This window comes from Zingiber officinale, chromosome 6B (genome assembly GCF_018446385.1).
Source record: "Zingiber officinale cultivar Zhangliang chromosome 6B, Zo_v1.1, whole genome shotgun sequence".
Classification (NCBI taxonomy): domain Eukaryota; kingdom Viridiplantae; phylum Streptophyta; class Magnoliopsida; order Zingiberales; family Zingiberaceae; genus Zingiber; species Zingiber officinale.
The window spans coordinates 79,446,991-79,468,555 of NC_055996.1; the positions used below are offsets into that span (position 1 = coordinate 79,446,991).

The 21,565-nt window shown below is 40.9% G+C and overlaps 1 protein-coding gene and 1 long non-coding RNA gene across 3 annotated transcripts; one reads left to right on the plus strand and one right to left on the minus strand.

Annotated features, from left to right (window-relative positions):
• The first annotated feature begins 744 nt into the window (after window positions 1–744).
• Window positions 745–1,365, plus strand: LOC121990335 (serine/arginine-rich splicing factor RS31-like). Of its 2 annotated transcripts, none has more exons than XR_006114555.1 (2): window positions 745–1,145; window positions 1,247–1,365. XR_006114555.1 is itself a non-coding variant. In XM_042544487.1 (2 exons), the coding sequence occupies exons 1-2, from the start codon at window positions 863–865 to the stop codon at window positions 1,266–1,268; spliced, it is 276 nt and encodes a 91-aa protein (XP_042400421.1). In that variant the 5' UTR covers window positions 818–862; the 3' UTR covers window positions 1,269–1,365. The 2 variants fall into 2 exon arrangements, 1 of the variants encoding a protein (XP_042400421.1); XM_042544487.1 differs by having other exon boundaries at window positions 818–1,116.
• Window positions 1,366–19,563: 18,198 nt separating this feature from the next.
• Window positions 19,564–21,335, minus strand: LOC121990336. The gene is made up of 4 exons (XR_006114556.1): window positions 21,319–21,335; window positions 21,072–21,123; window positions 20,752–20,797; window positions 19,564–19,600 (listed from the first exon to the last, which is right to left on the minus strand). It is a non-coding gene; the product is annotated as an uncharacterized LOC121990336 (long non-coding RNA).
• Window positions 21,336–21,565: the final 230 nt, after the last annotated feature.

The window sequence follows — 21,565 nt, forward strand, 5'->3', positions numbered from 1 at the left end:
GGCCTCCGGCAATCCAGTTCCTGTTTCTTGGCGGCTACCATCTCACCGGTGATCTCTCCCGCCCGTCTCCTTCTCAGTGAGCCTTCTTTCCTTTGGTCTTCCCTCATTTTGCCTCTTCTCTTCTCTTCCCCTTCTTTCCATTGCTTGCTTCCTTCTCTTCTTCTAGATGGCGAGCTCTTCCGAACCCGCTGCCCAGGTTCACGGTCCGTGGTATATGAGTATGGAGAGTAGGTTCGATGAGGAGCGCGCCCGACGCGTTGTTAGGACCTACGGGATCCCGAACGACCATGAAATAGTTATAGCCGACCCGACCGATCGGCCCCATAACCCGCCGATCGGTACCATTTGTTTGTTTATGGACCAATTCCAGGGCGGCCTTAGTTTTCCTACCCATCCATTTATTTTGGAAGTTTGTAATTATTTCCGCGTCTCGCTCGGCCAACTCGTGCCGAATTCCTTTAGGCTACTGAGCGGGGTGGTCGTCCTCTTTAGGCTGCACAGTATCCCACTTGACCCCAAAATATTCCACTACTTCTTCTACCCCAAACAATCCGAGTTGGGTACTTTTATTTTCCAAAGTAGAATAGGATTCAAATTTTTTGAGAACATGCCGACCTCCAACAAGCACTGGAAGGAATTCTTCTTCTATATACGAATTTGCAAATTTCTTACAAATCTCAGAACAAGTATTTTTTTCAGTATGTTTATTTTCTCTGTTTCGGTTTCTAAACAAATCAGAATAGAAAATTTCAGTTCGATGTAATTCACTTAATACCCGTTTGCCTGAATTTTTCTATTGCAAAAATTGTTTTAAGCTAAAACCTACCTTTCCGACTGGCCATGCAGCAAGATATTGGACAGGATGGTGACAGTCGAGTACGCCTTCAGGGATGATGACGACGGTGCTGACCATGACCGTGATCCACGTGATAGCCCGAAAAGAGGTGGCGGTCACGGAAGGCATGATGATAGAGGCTATGGACGCTCAGACAGCCCTGCCTACCGAAGGGGTCGCCCAAGCCCAGACTACGGTCGAGCTAGGAGTCCTCTATACGACCGGTATGATGCCCCCTCGTATGGTAGGAGCAGGAGTCCCGAGTACAGTCGTAGTCGGAGGTGAGGACAGCAAAACTTTCTGGAATCAGGTGCTTGTGCGTCACATGCCCCTTCCAGTTTATGACTTCTTTTTAATTTTTAATTTTTTGCTTCTGTTACTTGCTCCTGATCTTTGGCGTCTGGTTTGCAGCCGTTCTCCTCAACGTCGGTAAAATAGACATGAAGCATTTTGCAACGCGGCGATCAAACGAATGTCAGGACGATATTTATCGATGGTATTTCAATTAACTAAGAACATCCTCAATATTACGCCCAAGCAGCTCGGCGATAACCACATGCAGCAGGCCACTCAAGTAGGTTCATTTTTCTTCCTGTGCCATGCTACTGTTCGGTTCCTGATTTTATTATTTCCCTTACAGCATTGGGCTGAGCAAATCGCCACTAGTCATCGGCTGGCCGAGCTGGAGGATCTTATAGAAAAACTCCAAGTCTCGGGGGGTCCATTGGCCGAGCGGGAGAAATAAGCCCGCGAGGCCGAACAGAAGAAGGCCGCCGACCTAGCTACAGAGGTGGCTCGACTTGAAGGCCTGGTGAAGAAGCGCGACGAAGACATGAAGTGCGCCAGTAGCTGGAAGAAGCGGGCTATCGCTGATATGGACAAGATGAAAGTTGAAGTCCGAGCCCTAGACCAGCGATCTAAGGAGCTGGAAGCCTAAATAACTGCCGAACGGGATGAGCGCTCAGCTGAACGCACTAAAGCGGAGGTGGACCAGAAAGTTCTCCAAGACTCGCTAATTGCCTCCCGGGCGGCGCTCAGAAAATATAAGGAGGGAGAGCCGAGTCGCCTAGCAGCAGCGTGCCAAGAATACCTGCTCGGGAGGCGGTTCGGGCAAAGTCGGTGTGCAAGTCTCCTCAACTTTCGCCGAGGCGGTCAAGGTCACCATGGCGTACTTGAAGAAGGGGGGGCACCTTCCTGCTGACCTGACCATTCCCTCTTCGGACCTGGCGGCTATGATTGACGATATCCCGGATGCTTTCTTCAACTTCGAAGACCCCGAGTGAAGAGTGTTCCTGGTCTCTTCCTTGTTTTTGCATTTCTTACGCCCAGCGTAACTTTTTGTACTTGCCGTTCGGCATGCTTTCCTTTAATGCAATTATGTCTTTGCTTGCGTCTTCCTGATCATTATCCATAATATTCTTCTGTTTGCTTAACGTTTATGCTTAGATTTAGTCATGCTCTAAGTGTTCTCCGTCACACGGCCGATCAGCTTAACCCATTAATCAAAGTCCGAGCGGGAGGGCCTACTCGCTCTGCACGTATCTAGCCTGTGTGAAGTCAACAAACGCCAAGTATCGAAGGACCAACGCTCGAGCGGGCCTAAATGTTTTAATACTTGTGGTTTCCGCGGTTTCTTATTCTCTGATATTCGTTCGTCCGCCCGGGGTATTTATAGTCGTCGGACCGACTCTCGATTTTTAACGACGGAGCTCGTCAGTCTTCTGCTCGGGGATTTATAGACGCCGACTCGTCTCTACGGTTTAACGTCTGGGCTAGACGGTCTTCCGCTCGGAGGGTTTATAGCCGGTCGGCGCGGCTCTCGATATTTAACGTCGGAGCTCGACGGCACGGATATTTATAGCCGGTCGGCGCGGCTCTCGATATTTAACGTCGGAGCTCGACAGCGCGGATATTTATAGCCGGTCGGCGCGGCTCTCGATCTTTAACGACAGAGCTCGTCGGCGCGGCTCGATATTGCGTCGGAGCTCGGCGGCGCGGATATTATAGCGATCGGCGCGGCTCGATATTTAACGCGTCGGAGCTCGACGGCGCGAATATTATAGCGGTCGTGGCTCTCGATCTTTAACGCAGCGGGCTCGTCGGCGCGGATATTTATAGCGGTCGGCGCGGCTCTCGATATTTACGGAGCTCGGCGGCGCGGATATTTATAGCGATCGGCGCGGCTCTCGATCTTTAACGGAGCTTCGTCGGCAGCGGATATTTATAGCGGTCGGTGGCTCTCGATATTTAACGTCGGAGCTTCGGCGGCGTGGATATTATAGCCGGTCGGCGCGGCTCTCGATCTTTAACGCGAGCTCGTCGGCGCGGATATTTATAGCGGTCGGTAGCGGCTCGATTTTTAACGCGGGCTCGTCGGCCTTTCGAGAGCTAACTCCTTACCGGTAGGCGGCACAGGTCTTATATCATATCCTGCGCTCGAACAATATTTATGCCCGGCCGAACAGCGCGTCATTCGCTACGAGTCTAAATATATACACCTCACGCCGATCGGCTCGGGGCCTTCGCTTTTTTGTCGATGAAGGATATACATCCGGCTGAGCAGCTCGGGCCTTCGTCCTTGAGCATTTGCATGAATAATTTACCTCCGGTAGAACGGCTCGGGCCTTTGTTTTCTCGTCGGCGATGCCTTATATTTGTTCTCTTGATTTTCATTTCGCATTTCAAGTATTGATCGAAAAAAGTACAGGATGATTTACATTGGAACACCTTTCACCACCGGTAAGGTGGAGGTGGTTCGCTCCACGACCTATCTAGGCCGAGTCTTCATCCTCCGGATAATCTGGCGCGGCCGGAGCTTTTGATGATTTTGAAGGGACACCTTACGGAGCTTCAAGCTTGCGGCGTCACCGAGCGGCTTGACTTTCTTCGAACAAGATCGGACACGGAATGATCTGGGAATGACACGCCGGTTGTAGTTTTGCTTCATCCGTTGCCGGTATGCCATCAGCCGAACGGATGCCTTGGCTCGCTCCTCGTCAACCAAATCCAGCTCCATGTTCCTCCGCTCGGCGTTGCCTTCATCGTAACATAGGACCCGGACGGACTCGACGCCGACTTCAACCGGAATGACCGCTTCGCCTCCGTACACCAGATGAAAAGGTGTGACGCCCGTTCCTTCCTTAGGAGTCGTTCGGATGACCCATAAAACGCCTGGCACTTCATCCGGCCAAATTCCTCCCAAGTGGTCGAGCCGGGCGCGCAGAATACGGAGAATTTCACGATTGGTCACTTCGGCTTGACCGTTGCTTTGGGGGTAAGCCACGGACGTGAAATGTTGCTCGATGCCGTAGCTTTTGCACCAATCTTCTAGCACCTTCCCTGTGAATTGCCGCCCATTGTCAGAAACCAATCGGCGAGGGATACCGAACCTACAGATGATGTGTTGCCAAATGAATTTTTTGACCATCTGTTCGGTGATCCTAGCTAGCGGCTCGGCTTCCACCCACTTGGAAAAATAATCGACCGCCACCAGCAAAAATTTCCTCTGCCCGGTCGCCATCGGAAATGGACCCACAATATCCATTCCCCATTGATCAAACGGACATGAAACGGTTGATGCCTTCATCTCCTCTAGCGGTCGGTGGGAGAAGTTGTGATATTTCTAGCACGAAAGGCATGCGGATACTGTCCGAGCGGCGTCTATTTGTAAGGTCGGCCAAAAGTACCCAGCTAGCAGGATCTTCTTAGCTAGTGATCGTCCGCCCGGATGTCTACCGCATGAACCTTGGTGCACTTCTCGAAGGATGTACTCGACATCTTCCCAGCTGACGCATTTTAGGAGCGGACGGGAGAAGGCCTTCTTGTAGAGTTGATCTCCTACGAGGGTGAACCGACTAGCCCTTCTCTTCAGTAAATGAGCTTCTTCCTGGTCGGATGGGGTAGCTCCCGAGCGCAAAAACTCCACAATAGTTGTCCTCCAGTCGCTCGGGTATGTGATGCCCTCCATCCGATCGACATGTGCTACTAAAGATACTTGCTCGATCGGCTTCTTAGAGCCGACCAGGGATAACGCGCTTGCCAGCTTGGCCAATTCATCCGCCACTTGATTCTCCGTCCGGGGGATCTTCTGAATAATCACCTCCCTAAAGTTGAGCTTAAGTTTTTCAATAGCCTCCACGTAAAGCTTGAGCCTTGTACTATTTATCTCAAAAATCCCCGAGATTTGCTGAGCAGCCAACTGGGAATCTGAATAGAGGATGACCCGGACGGCTCCAACGTGCCGAGCGGCCTGCAATCCAGCAATAAGGGCTTCATATTCTGCTTCGTTGTTGGTCGCTCGGTAATCTAGCCGGACGGAGAGCTGCATCCGCTCTCCTTGTGGGGACAGCACAACTATGCCAATTCCGCTCCCGTGTCTAGTGGACGATCCATCCACGAACACTTTCCACACAGCTTCGGGTTCCGGGTCCTGCACCTCCGTCACAAAGTCGGCTAAGGCTTGTGCCTTGATAGACGAGCGGGGTTGATATTGGATATCAAATTCGCTTAGCTCGGTTGTCCATTTGATGAGCCGTCCGGAAGCTTCTGGATTTAAAAGCACTCGTCCCAACGGGCTATTGGTCTTGATGATAATCGTGTGCGCCAGGAAATAAGGACGAAGTCTTCGAGCGGCAAGGATCAGAGCAAAGGCCAACTTTTCGAGTCCGGTGTAGCGGGTTTCAACATCTTTCAATATATGACTAAGGAAATATACAGGTTGCTCCTCACCTCCCGACCGGACTAACGCTGATCCCACAGCCTGCTTGGTTGAGGATAAATAAATGTGCAACGGTTCACCGACAGCTGGCTTGGCCAGCACAGGTAAGTGTTGGTTGCTACTCGGAAAACCTATAGGTTCCACTGTACAAAAATTTTGTACAAAGGTCTGAACCTTTTCCTAGCTACCATGTGTTCTTTTAAATTAAATTTTGGATCGCCTGCGGAACTTAACACGTTTGATCCAAAACTTAATCTATTTGTTCTTTTAGGTTTTGACTTGGATCTCCTGCGGAACTTAACACGTTCGACCCAAGTCTCCTTAAGTTATTAATTCCATTAAATATTAATTTCCATAAAAGGTTCCCAGTACTGACGTGACGAGGCACATGGCCTTCTTGGATATGGGAGCAACCACCACCGACTAGACAAAACCTTTAATAGAAAGCTAATATTTAATTTCCTAAAATAACTTTAGGTTAACCAAAGAGAACAATCAAATCACAAGGAAAAGAAAGAAACAAAAGAACACAACATCGAAAAATATATTCGAAATACTAGAACGTAAGCCTCTTGTATTTGGTATTATTTCCATAAATAACTAGCATGATGCGGAAAAGGAAAAACTACTAGTTATACCTTCTAGAAAGACCTCTTGATCTTCTACCGTATTCCTCTTCTAACATCGGACGTTGTGTGGGCAACGATCTACCAAGATGAGAAACCACCAACCACCTTCTTCTCCTCCAAGCAAGGTTCGGCCACAAAGGAAAACTTCACCAAGGAGAAAAACCAAAATACTAACCAAGCTCCAAGAGATGCTAGCTTCCTCTCCTTCTTCTTCTTCTTCTCCTAGTAGTATCCGGCCACCTCAAGAGCTCCAAGGGAATAGAGATGTTCGGCCACCACAAGAGGAAGAGAGGGAGAGGTTGGCCGGCCACACCAAGGAACAAAAAAGGGAGAGAAATAATAGATGTTGTGTCTCATGAAGGCACCCTCACCCCTTATTTATATTCTTTGGCCTAGGTAAATTAGGAAATTTAATTACAATAAAATTCCCTCAATTTCCTTAACATGATTTAATTTAGAAAAATAAAATAAATTTTCCAAATCAAACTTCAATGGTCGGCCACATCATTGGAGAACAAATTGGACAAGTTTTAATCAACAATTAAAACTTCCTAATTTGTTTCCGGAAATTTTAAAAAATAAAATTTCTCTTTAAAATCTCTTCATGGTTGATAAAAGGAAATTTCTATAATTTTAATTTTATCAACATGTGAATAATTTTTAAAGAGAAAATAAAACATCTCTCCAATCTACAAATAAGGAAAGAGATCTAATCTCTTTCTTTAATCTTTATAGATCTTTTACAAGAGATATTTTAATTTTAATTCTCTTTAAATTATATCTTCCACATAATAATAAAAATTAAAATTAAATTTCTTTTTAATTTATTTTGGTGGCCCCACTAGCTTGGGTTCAAGCTGAGGCCGGCCACCTAATCATACCTAGGCCTGCCCTAGCTTGGTTCCAAGCCCCTTATTAGTGGGTATAGAAAGTGGGTATAGGTGGGTATAGAACTCTACAAATAAGAGGCTACGATAGGGACCGAGAGGAGGAATTGGTTTTGGTCTCGATAAAATTAAACATCCGTGTTCGCCGAACACACAATTTTATCAATGATAATTCATTCCACTAGAGAACTATCATTGAACTACGCACCAATCCCAAATTACATTTTGGGCTCCTTATTATGAGTGTGTTAGTCTCCATGTTTAAGATATCGAATGTCCACTAATTAAGTGAGTTCTTGACAACTCATTTAATTAATATCTAAGTCAGTAGTACCACTCAACCTTATTATCATGTCGGACTAAGTCCACCTGCAGGGTTTAACATGACAATCTTTATGAGCTCCTCTTGAGGACATTATCAACCTAGTATCTCTAGGACACAGTTTCCTTCTATAATCAACAACACACACTATAAGTGATACCATTTCCCAACTTATCGGGTTTATTGATTCAACGAACTAAATCTCACCCATTGATAAATTAAAGAAATAAATATCAAATATATGTGCTTGTTATTACATTAGGATTAAGAGCACACACTTCCATAATAATTGAGGTCTTTGTTTCTTTATAAAGTCAGTATAAAAGAAACGACCTCAAATGGTCCTACTCAATACACTCTGAGTGTACTAGTGTAATTATACAATCAAGATAAACTGATACTTAATTACACTATGACCTTCTAATAGTTTGTTCCTTTCCATTATGGTCGTGAGCCACTGTTTATAATTTATAAGGTACTGATAACATCATCTTCTGTATGTGACACCACATACTATGTTATCTACAATATAAATTAATTGAACAACTACAAACAAATGTAGATAATTTGACCAAATGTGATTCTTTATTCAAAACAAATGTTTACAAAAGCTTAGGCTTTCAGTATACACTCCAACAATCTCCCACTTATACTAACCTGTCTGTCTCCTACTTCACATCTTCCATCTCATGTTTGTCAGCTTTGCGGAAGGGCCTTAGTGAAAGGATCTGCCAGGTTATCCGTGATGCAATCTTGGCGATGACAACTTCTCCTCGCTTCACGATATCTCGTATCGGTGGTACTTGCGCTCTATATGTTTACTTGCCTTATGAGCTCGTGGTTCCTTGGAGTTTGCACAGCTATTATCACAATAAATTGTGATGATTTTGGCAAACCAGGAATCACATCCAAGTCCATTAGAAAGTTCTGAGCCATCTGCTTCTTTAGGCCTCAGAGGCTGCTACATACTCGACTTCCATGGTTGAGTCCGAAGCATTTCTCCTTAACACTCCTCCATGAAATGGCTCCACCTCCTAAAGTAAACACATGCTGATGTAGACTTCTTGTTATCCCTATCGATTGAAATCAGATCCGTGTAACCCGGGCGGATCGTGCGCTTGGTAAACTAGCATATAATCTCTAGTCCTTCTCGGGTACTTTATATATGCTTTCTGATCAATGTCCTTGTCGAGTTACTCGATGTCTGCGGCCGTGCCCGGCAAAGCAGATATCTCGGTCTCAACATAGCATTGCATATATTAGGCTTCCTACAGCATAAGGAGCCGCTTTCATGTCCTCTATCTCTTCGATGTCTTTGGAGACATCTCTTTAGATAGAGCTACTCCATGTCTAAAGGTAAGAAACCTTTCTTGGAATCCTGCATGCTAAAATGAGCAGATTGTATCTATATATGAAGCTTGGGATAGACATAACATTCTCTTCTTCGATCCCTTATAACTTTGATCCCAAGAATGTGTGCACAATCTCCTAAGTACTCATATCAAATTGTTTGGACAACCATACCCTTACGTCGATAATACCTTGACATTGTTGCCAATTAACAAAATATCATCTACGTATAGTACAAGAAATACCACCACGTTTCCGTTACACTTCTTATATACACAAGACTCATCCGGACTTTGAATAAATCCATATGACTGGATTACTTCATTAAACCGGATGTTCCAAGATCTTGAAGCTTGCTTTAATCCATAAATGGACCGATTGAGATTGCACACTAGATGCTCTTTGCCTTTTTCAATAAATCCTACGGTTGCTTCATATGGATGTTCTCTTCAAGACTTCCATTAAGGAAAGCTGTCTTGACATCCATTTGCCAAATCTCATAATCCATATGAGATGTGATAAGAGTATCGGATAGACTTAAGCATGGCTATCGGTGAAAAGGTTTCCTCATAATCGATTCCCTCTTTACGAGTGTACCTTTCGCAACAAGCCTAGCTTTGAAGGTTTCTACCTTCCGTCATCCCTCTTTTCCTTTTGTAGATCCACTTGCATCCAACGGCTTTTACACCATCGGTGGTTCTACACCCGGACCTTATTAGAGTACATAGACTCTATTTCAATTCATTGCCTTTTGCCAAGATCTGCATCTATATCTTGGAGTGCTTCGTCATATGTTAGTGGATCGGGTCATGTTTACCGGATCAAGTCCGAAGACTCTCCCAAAACATGAATCTTTGAGCACAACCCTCCCACTACGACGAGGCATTGTGCGTGGTTGTGTATCATGTGTGACACGTGTTGCGGTCTCTTGTGGTACTTCATCTTGTCTTGTCGATCTTGAAGTAGACATGTCCTCTCTAAGTTCTTCTAAAACAACTTTACTCTGGGCTTGTGATCCATTATATAGTCTTCTTCTAAAAGCGGGCATTGGTGCTAACAATGACCTTACGGTCTTTAGGACTATAAAATAAACCACCTTTCGTTCCTTTGGGATATCCTACAAACACGCGAACTTCTGACGAGATTCTAACTTATCGACATCTGGTGCACATGTGCGGGACTACCCCAAATCCGAATATGTCTTAGGCTGGGTTTTCGCCATTCCACAATTCTATGGGAGTAGAAGAAAGCGATTTAGAAGGTACTAAGTTCGGAACGATACTTCTTGTTTCGAGCATATCCCCAAAATGAATTTGGTATTCAATAACTCATCATCGATCTAACCATCTCCATAAGAGTCCTATTCCTTCGTTACGCTACACCATTCTGGGGTGTTCGGTGCAAACAATTGGGATTGAATCGACCGATAAGTAATTCCTAAACTCTCCTAAGAGGTATTCCACCACGATCAGATCGTAGTGTCATGATACTTTTACCTAATTGTTTTCCCCATCCTTGTATTCTTTGAACTTATCAAAGCACTCGGACTTGCGGCGCATTAGGTAAATATATCCGTATCTTGAATAATCGTCTATGAAAGAGACAAAATATTCAAAACCTCCTCTTGCCTGGACAGACATAGGACCACACAAATCAGAGTGAACCAATTCTAACACTTCTTTGGCTCTATACCCCTTGGCCTTAAACGGCCTCTTGGTCATTTTACCTTCCAAGCAAGATTCACAAGTTGGAAAATTTTCCAACTCTAATGAACTCAAAAGTCCATCGGCTATAAGCCTCTGAATCCTACTTAAGTTAATATGACCAAGCCTTAGATGCCAAAGATATGCTTGGTTCATTTCTGAAGGTTCTTTTCTCTTATTTGAGTTAGAAGATGAATTATAAATTTCCATGTTTTGCTTTGTGGAAGAAATTGGATTTAAAGTATACAAATTGCCAACTAATGCACCAGAACAGATAATCACTTTATTTCTTTTAATAACTACATCGTTACTGAAAGAAACTGAATATCCATCTAAAAACAGTTTAGAAACTGAAATTAAATTCTTTCTAAAACTGGGTACATAAAGACAATTTCTTAAAATCAAATTTTTATTTCTACTAAAAGATAAGTAGACGTCTCCCACTGCAACAGCTGCCACCTTAGTAGCATTGCCCATGTAGACGGTAATCTCCCCTTCAGATAGTCGTCGGGTTTCCTGGAACCCCTGCAAGGAATTGCAGACATGATCAGTGGCTCCCGTATCTACACACCAGGTGCTGGTAGATAACACCGCTAAACATGTTTCAACAACTAGAGCATGAGATATACCTTTGTTTTGGTTCTTACGAGGACAGTCCGCCTTCCAATGCCCTGACTGTTTGCAGATGAAGCACTTGCCCTTCGGCTTCTTCACTCCAGCTTTAAATCCTGTACTCTGAGATTTATTCACTTTCTTTGCTGAACCAGCTTGTTTCTTCTTCTTCTTTCCTCTCGGTTTAGAAGTAGAACCATTTCCAGCATAGTGAATTTGAGAATTGTGACGAAATAATCCTTCTGCCGCTTGAAGTTCTGTCAGTAGTTCCCCTAATGAATAAATCCTCTTATTCATATTATAGTTCAGGGGCGCTCAAAACTTCTAGGTAGCGTTTGGAGGATCATATCGATCCGGGTTTCCCCATCAATTTCTCCTCAAGGGTATCTCGTTCGGATAAGCCATCATCTTTAGGATATGATCCCTTACGAGTACCATCTTGCATGGTGGTCATCATTATCTTTCTCATAGCTTCTTGTCTAGAAGCCCTATCACGATGACCAAAGAGTTCCTTGAGATTGTTCATAATATCATGGGCTGAAATCTTGATGTTGCAATACATTTGACATTGAAGCCAAAATGTAACACAGCGCCATCTCATACGCCTTTACCCATCTCTTATGATATTCAATCTCCTCTTGAGATTCACCGATGGGTGCATCGGGACAAGGTTAAGTCGATACAAATTTATAGCTTTCATCAGTCAATGTCCAGGTTCCTTTTCCAATCTATGTAATTAGGTCCAGTAAGTCTATTTTGTTGAAGTATGATGGACAGTGGGTTGAAAGTCATCCTAAGAATCACAAATAACTTTTGGTCAGAACTCTAAATTTAGAATAATATTGATTCCTCAAATAATACTATTTTAAATTAACCAACACCTCATAACACCGTGAATTTTGTATGTCACGTTAGTGAGAACGTATACAAATTCAACATTTGTAAAAGGAGGATTTTAACCCATTAATTTTATTATCTTGTCAACCTAACTTTTTGACAAATAAAATTAATAGTTGGTATTATTTGGTCACATAAATAATAGCAATGACTCCGTTGGGGAGGATACTATTGGATGTGTCTAAGTGTATACCATTACTTGACACTAAGTCCATTAATAAGATTATGCCCCTTCCGTTGGGGAAGATCACACGCTCTTAATTAACTTCCTATAGTCATCCATAAATGGAAGTCTGTTCTAGTGATCCGTAAACAAGCTCATCCGTTATGGAGGAAGGCACTCAGAGCCAACGCGCAAGCTTGTTTGCATCACTTACAAACCAGTAATGGAGACCATGGGATTTATTTAAAAAACCCTCTCCCACTTAGTTATTTATAAATGAGGAATTTTAACTATGCTAGCCTACTTTACTTGTAAACTAACATGCACACACAGCACAATATAAAAGCAATAAATAGAAAATCTAATTTCAACTATTATGACTTTTATCTCTAGTTGTCCTCCGTGTGTTGTCATCCCAAGCTGCTGCCATATTTGGCCACCGGGTCTAGCTGTCGCATCCATCTTGCTCCTAGTTCCGCTGCGCCTCTGGTCCTTAGAAGGTTCCACGCTTTGCAAGATTCGATCCGCGACATAAATAGAATTTTACATTTTTGATCCTATATTCCATAAAAGGAATGTACATGTATCTAGATCAAAAATAAAATCCTAATAAAACTAAATACAGCTCCTGCTGTATTTTAATACAATCATGCACACACATATAAATGCCCTTGACATGTCCAAGGGTCCAATCACACACATAATAACTAAAAGCCATAATAGTTGGATCCTGCATCCATAGAGTTAGCACATCCTACTATTAACCTGCCTAAATTATGTATGACATGTGCATAATTAACCTAATACCAAATACACAGAGGCAAAACCCTAGCTCTGATACCAATTGTTGGTTGCTACTTGGAAAACCTATAGGTTCCACTGTACAAAAATTTTATACAAAGGTCTGAACCTTTTCCTAGATACCATGTGTTCTTTTAAATTAAATTTTGGATCGCCTGCGGAACTTAACACGTTTGATCCAAAACTTAATCTATTTGTTCTTTTAGGTTTTGACTTGGATCTCTTGCGAAACTTAACACGTTCGACCCAAGTCTCCTTAAGTTATTAATTCCATTAAATATTAATTTCCATAAAAGGTTCCCAGTACTGACGTGGCGAGGCACATGGCCTTCTTGGATATGGGAGCAACCACCACCGACTAGACAAAACCTTTAATAGAAAGCTAATATTTAATTTCCTAAAATAACTTTAGGTTAACCAAAGAACAATCAAATCACAAGGAAAAAGAAAACAAAAGAAAACACAACATCGAAAAACATATTCGAAATATTAGAGCGTAAGCCTCTTATATTTGGTATTATTTCCATAAATAACTAGCATGATGCGGAAAAACTACTAGTTATACCTTCTAGAAAGACCTCTTGATCTTCTACCGTATTCCTCTTCTAACCTCGGACGTTGTGTGGGCAACGATCTACCAAGATGAGAAACCACCAACCACCTTCTTCTCCTCCAAGCAAGGTTCGGCCATAAAGGAAAACTTCACCAAGGAGAAAAACCAAAATACTAACCAAGCTTCAAGAGATGCTAGCTTCCTCTCCTTCTTCTTCTTCTTCTCCTAGTAGTATCCGGCCACCTCAAGAGCTCCAAGGGAATAGAGATGTTCGGCCACTACAAGAGGAAGAGAGGGAGAGGTTGGCCGGCCACACCAAGGAACAAAAGAGGGAGAGAAATAATAGATGTTGTGTCTCATGAAGGCACCCTCACCCCTTCTTTTATATTCCTTGGCCTAGGCAAATTAGGAAATTTAATTATAATAAAATTTCCTCAATTTCCTTGACATGATTTAATTTATAAAAATAAAATAAATTTTCCAAATCAAACTTCAATGGCCGGCCACATCATTGGAGAACAAATTGGACAAGTTTTAATCAACAATTAAAACTTCCTAATTTGTTTCCGGAAATTTTAAAAAATAAAATTTCTCTTTAAAATCTCTTCATGGTTGATAAAAGGAAATTTCTATAATTTTAATTTTATCAACATGTGAATAATTTTTAAAGAGAAAATAAAACATCTCTCCAATCTACAAATAAGGAAAGAGATCTAATCTCTTTCTTTAATCTTTTGTAGATCTTTTACAAGAGAGATATTTTAATTTTAATTCTCTTTAAATTATATCTTCCACATAATAATAAAAATTAAAATTAAATTTCTTTTTTAATTTATTTTGGCCGGCCCTACTAGCTTGGGTTCAAGCTAGGGCCGGCCACCCAATAATATACCTAGGCCGGCCCTAGCTTGGTTCCCAAGCTAGCTTGGCCGACCCCTTATTGGTGGGTATAGAAAGTGGGTATAGGTGGGTATAGAACTCTACAAATAAGAGGCTACGATAGGGACCGAGAGGAGGAATTGGTTTTGGTCTCCCGATAAAATTAAGCATCCCGTGTTCGCCCCGAACACACAACTTAATTTTATCAATGATAATTCATTCCACTAGAGAACTATCATTGAACTACCGCACCAATCCCAAATTACATTTTTGGGCTCCTTCTTATTATGAGTGTGTTAGTCTCCCTGTGTTTAAGATATCGAATGTCCACTAATTAAGTGAGTTACTGACAACTCATTTAATTAATATCTAAGTCCAAGAGTAGTACCACTCAACCTTATTATCATGTCGGACTAAGTCCACCTGCAGGGTTTAACATGACAATCTTTATAAGCTCCTCTTGAGGACATTATCAACCTAGTATCTCTAGGACACAGTTTCCTTCTATAATCAACAACACACACTATAAGTGATACCATTTCCCAACTTATCGGGTTTATTGATTTATCGAACTAAATCTCACCCATTGATAAATTAAAGAAATAAATATCAAATATATGTGTTTGTTATTACATTAGGATTAAGAGCACACACTTAGTAATAACCGAGGTCTTTGTTTCTTTATAAAGTCGGTATAAAAGAAACGACCTCAAATGGTCCTACTCAATACACTCAAGTGTACTAGTGTAATTATACAATCAAGATAAACTGATACTTAATTACACTACGACCTTCTAATGGTTTGTTCCTTTCCATTTTGGTCGTGAGCCACTGTTTATAATTTATAAGGTACTGATAACATCATCTTCCGTATGTGACACCACATACTATGTTATCTACAATATAAATTAATTGAACAACTACAAACAAATGTAGATAATTTGACCAAATGTGATTCTTTATTCAAAACAAATGTTTACAAAAGCTTAGGCTTTCAGTATACACTCCAACAATCTCCCACTTGTCTATGACCATCTTCTACTTCATGTTCATATTCCCTCACACCCTCTGTGTTCCCTTGATCAATAAAAATCCTCTGTAAGTCTAATGGCGTATTGAGATCTTCTCTTCTCCTGCTTCACGATATCTCGTATCGGTGGTACTTGCGCTCTATATGTTTACTTGCCTTATGAGCTCGTGGTTCCTTCGAGTTTGACTGCACCACTATTATCACAATAAATTGTGATGATTTTGGGCAAACCAGAATCACATCTAAGTCCATTAAGTTCTGAGCCATCCTGCTTCTTTAGGCGCCTCGAAGTCGCCTTCGACTTCCATGGTTGAGTCGAACGCATTACGCTTAACTCCTCCATGAAATGGCTCCACCTCTAAAGTAAACACATAGCCCGATGTAGACTTCTTTATCCCTATCGATTGAAATCGAATCTGTAAACCCATAGGGATCGTCTGCTTGGTAAACTAGCATATAATCTCTAGTCCTTCTCGGGTATTTTAATATATGCTTTACTGCAGTCCAATGTCCTTGTCCAGAGTTACTTCTCTCTGATCTGACCATGCCCACGGTAAAAGCGGATATCGGTCTCGACACATTGCATACATTAGGCTTCCTACACTGAAGCATAAAGAGCTTTGTCCTCTATCTCTTTCGATGTCTTTGGAGACATCTCTTTAGATAGAGCTACTCCATGTCTAAAAGGTAAGAAACCTTTCTTGGAATCCTGATGTACTAAAATGAGCAAGGATTGTATCTATATATGAAGCTTGGGATAGACATAACATTCTCTTCTTACGATCCCTTATAACTTTGATCCCAAGAATGTGTGCACAATCTCCTAAGTCCTTCATATCAAATTGTTTGGACAACCATACCCTTACGTATGATAATACCTTGACATTGTTGCCAATTAACAAAATATCATCTACGTATAGTACAAGAAATACCACCACGTTTCCGTTACACTTCTTATATACACAAGACTCATCCGGACTTTGAATAAATCCATATGATGGATTACTTCATTAAACCGGATGTTCCAAATCTTGAAGCTTGCTTTAATCCATAAATGGACCGATTGAGCTTGCACACTAGATGCTCTTTGCCTTTTCAATAAATCCTTCGGTTGCTTCATATGGATGTTCTCTTCAAGACTTCCATTAAGGAAAACTGTCTTGACATCCATTTGCCAAATCTCATAATCCATATGAGCAATGGATGGATAAGAGTATCCGGATAGACTTAAGCATGGCTCTGGTGAAAAGGTTTCCTCATAATCGATTCCCTCTTTACGTGTACCCTTCTTACAGCCTAGCAAGCTTTGAAGGTTTCTACCTTCCGTCATTCCTCTCTTTTTGTAGATCCACTTGCATCCAACGGCTTTTACACCATCGGTGGTTCTACAAGCTCCGACCTTATTAGAGTACATAGACTCTATTTAGAATTCATTGCCTTTGCCAAGATGCTGCATCTATATCTTGGAGTGCTTGTCATATGTTCGTGGATCGGTCATGTTTACAGGGATCAAGTCCGAAGACTCTCCCAAAACATGAATCTTCAGTCGCCTAAACGAGGCATTGTCCGTGGTTGTGTATCATGTGTGACACGTGTTGTAGTCTCTTGTGGTACTTCATCTTGTCCGGTCTGAAGTAGACATGTCCTCTCTAAGTTCTTCTAAAACAACTTTACTCTTGGGCTTGTGATCCATTATATAGTCTTCTTCTAAAAGCGGGCATTGGTGCAATGACCTTTTGGACTATAAAATAAACCACCTTTCGTTCATTTGGGATATCCTACAAACACGCGAACTGCGAGATTCTAACTTATCGATCTCGTTTGACACATGTGGGACTACCCCAACCAATATGTCTTAGGCTCGGGTTTCACATTCCACAATTCTATGGGAGTAGAAGAAACTGATTTAGAAGGTACTAAGTTCAGAACGTATACTGCTGTTTCCAGAGCATATCCCCAAAATGAATTTGGTAATTCTGAATAACTCATCATCGATCTAACCATCTCCATAAGAGTCCTATTCCTTCGTTCTGCTCCACCATTCTGTTGGCACTACAAGAAAAAAGCTAATAGACAACGCTTTAAAAGCGTTGTCTTTGTGCCTGAAAAAGCGTTGTTAAAGGCACTGTTGTTAAAAGTCTGCTCAACGACAACGCTTTTAAAGCGTTGTCGTTTGTAACGAAGACAACGCTTTTAAAGCGTTGTCGTTTTTGCAACATTATTACAACGCTTTAAAAGCGTTGTTGTTTTTTTTCAAAGACAATACTGTTTGCAACGCTTTAAAAGCGTTGTTGTTTTTTTTCAAAGATAATACTGTTTGCAACGCTTTAAAAGCGTTGTCGTTTTAAAGAAAAAAAATTTTAAAAAATTATTTAAAAACCATTATTTTTATATTTACGAAACTATTATTTTTCTTTTACCATGTCTAGATTCGAATTTTACATATAATTAACTCAGCTAATGATTTCAAACTCATACCAAAATAATAGAATTCTGACATTGAAGTAATATTAGTATTTAATTACATGAGAAGCTAGTAAATATCAAAATTAACACTAATTATGTTTCAAAGTAGATAGCGATATTCACAAATAAAACAAAAGAGCACAAAATAATTAGCCGACCTCGAAGTCAACAATCTGTTTACTTCTACTAGCTACACTAAAAAATTATTATCGGCTTGAGAACAAGACAAAACAGTACAGTAATTACTACCATAATACTGAAGAAGTAGCTTGTCTTTCTCAATCTATTACAGGAATAAGCAATTGGATTTTGTCTAGGATCTTTGTGAGCTTTGAACAGATTGAACAGTTGACCTGAAATATAAACAAAAAATTACAGTCAATAGTTTGAACCAAAAAATTACTTCTACTAGCTATTTTCTATAAATGAACCAAAACTCATTACTCAGAAATGAAATGCTTGCAGAAAGAAAGAAAGAAAGCTTGCAGAAATACAACATTTCTTCAAACTGCAGAAAGAAAGCAAAAAAAATGCTTTCCTTATGTACTGTCTCGAATGTCCTGTATGCAACTTCAACAGTAGCAAAATATGTTTCAAGTCCATACATGAGCATTACTGATGGCTCTCAAAAGAAACAAAACAATCATTGGAGACGAATGAATGAATACTCACATTAACCAATATTATACAAGGTTAACAAATCAACATACCAATGACCTTACAGGAATTGTCTTGTTCTAGAAACAACTCAAAAGCCACATTCAAAACAGAAATGCCAAAAAGGTGAACAACCCATATAAGAAATTTTCGAACATAAATGGAGGTACTCAGAGAATACCCACTGGTATTGATCAACACTAGAGTTGTGAAGGTTACAACATTGCTATGGTGACTTCATAGCAAATAATAAAAAGTTGCATAAAGAACCAAACACCAAATTTTACCATCAAACATTAGTAAAAGTTTTAGACATTTCAAATCAAAATAAACGAGTTTAAAATGTGAAACTTTGCTAGAGAATCAACTATAGACATTCCTTTCTAATTTTAATAAAGAATGATCATGGTCAGCATGCGAGTGAACAACTTCAAGGAAATTCAACAACGTTATACTTTAACAAGAGCCTTAACTAGATTGAATAACTTACTTAAAAGAAGTAATGTCTACCTGAACATTGCTTTCTTCCATTAAAACCTCCTTAGCTTTTTCACAAAGCACCCTAACCTGAAATTTTATTTAAAAACTTATAAATATAGTTATTAACTCACAATGATAAACTGCAAGAAATTCCAAATATTATTTTCATAGGGAAAAAAAAGAACACTAAACAAACATTGGACTGCAAAAGCTAATGTCTTAACGATGTGAACTCATTGTCTTCTTCCTTTCCTCGAATTACTCCTCCTTTGTGCCTCTCACATTGTATATTGGCATGCCTATATTATTTCGGTTGACGATAGACTCCTTGGTCTGTAACTGTATTTCAGACCTAGGAAAATAAAATCATGTATAGCCTTTTCTCCTTCAAAATAATATAGAAGATACTTGTTATATTATTTCTTCTAAATCTAGTATTTTGAGAGATGGTAAATCTGAAAATTATGAGCAATAATCCTTCTCAAGAAAATAAACATATCTTGTAATCGATTTTCAGAAAAAACTACAATGCTCGTGTATTAAAGAGGAGAGGAAGTAACTACCACGAAGGCCATATTTTTGAAGGAAAGTAAAGGTTGTTGCAGCATCCCAGTCATATCTGATACAGAGAAGTTGTTGTTTCCGGTAAATTCCGGAGTATGCAAATTGATCGTCGAGGCTAGTGTTCGATACTATCTCCGTAAACGATATTGCTCCGCTACGGTGCTTAACGGATTGTTGCAATTCGTTCCCAAGATACAACGACGACAATCGTCTCGGAATCGTAGCACTCCGACTTCCGAGACCAGCGAATCTTCTCGTAGGCTTCTTGGACTCTTGAATGCACAAGATGAGTGAGTGAATACTTGAGGAAGAGAAGATTAAGTTGAGTGATTTGATTCCAATCTGGAGGGTTCTATTTATACAGAAGGAAGAGGCTTTAGGGAGGGGTGTGACCTTTGGGTGGATTAATCTGGGCCGTCCGGACTGAAGAGTTATAACCCTTCACATAGCCCCTTTAATCTCATCCATCAGATCTAAGAGTTGTGACCCTCAGATCTATCAGCCATCGGATCTGGATCCATTGATCCGATGCTTCAGATCATGTCTCATCCCAAGCCGTCAGATCGTGACTCATTGTGATCCAACGCTCTAGATCGCATCACAAGCGATCCACCATACTTCTTTGATCAACGTTGATCAACGGCTGCCATCCGTTCGCCCAACCAACTGTCCAGTCATCTCCCTTTGCCCACGAGGATGCCACATAGGCACTGCCATGTCAGGTACTAGCCTGACACGTCACCTGGAGCATAAATTTAAGCTCCTCAATGCACCCACGTGCGCACGTGGCGGGCTTACAGGTGCGAGCACCTGCTCGCCCCTGAGCAGAGAGTACCTGGTACTTTTCTGAGTTAACTCCAATAACTCAACATCATTAATAAGTAAGGAATGCACATCGGAAATTTCCGATGTGGGACTATTCTCCCTTGCATTTCCTTAATGAATAACCAACGTTATTTTGGGCCGACTTTGAACATTAATTTCTCATTCACCCTTAATCGGTTTTGAGCAAATTAATAGTCTAAATCTATCTACGCGAAACGTAGATTTCAATTTTGAAGTCAATTACGACTTTCAACAATTGATGACTTCCGATTTTTCCTCCTCAAAATCGTATTGGTCCATTTAGGCCCCAATATCCAACAGAAGTTCGGATTAAAACATGCACAATCAATGAACATAATCAGATACGATAGCAATACATACTGGTGTTTTGTAGGTTCTTGCGGCTTGGGTTCCAAAAGCAGATTTCCTGAGAGATGACAAAATCATTGCAACAATTCTCAACTTAAGTGTCAGATATGCCCGGGCAAATGGATCAATCAAAGCAATCAAAATATCTACCGTCCAGAAGCATGCAAACAATAAAGTTGATATTTAGTTCTTAATTTCTGATAATAGCCAAAGAAAAAGAAATGTTTCCATTAGGAATCAAAACACTAAGGAAGTGAAAGTTTCTGATTTGTTCCATAATTTTCAGTAATTTGAATGGCATTAATTATATAGACTGAAAGAGCAAACATTACCCTTGAAGCCAAGTTTCTTTTTGTAATCAACAGCAGCCTGAAGAAAGCTTGCCTACACAAATTAAAACTTAGTTTTTAGATGAAGAAACAGCAAGATGAACATAGAATCATGTAATGCAATTTGCACGCTTTAGAATCATGTAAGATAAACATAGTTTATCAGCCAGGATAAATCTGAAAATAATTAGAAGAAAAACAAATTTGTCAGACTTGTCATACTCGGTAATATGAAAGTACTAATTCATACCATGTGATCAAGTTATTCATTAACAAGCTAATGTCACATCGGATAAATAAATCATCAGATTATTCATTAACAAGTGACACTAACCCACCCCATAGTCCAACAAAGAACAGCTTAATAACAAAGGAAACCCAAATTAAAGCAGTGCAGCCAGAGACTAAAGATAAGCAATCAGCAATAGTTCAAACACAGCTCTACTTTGTCAAGAACTGCAAATGCAGTTGCAATGGAGTTTGATATCCATTTATGG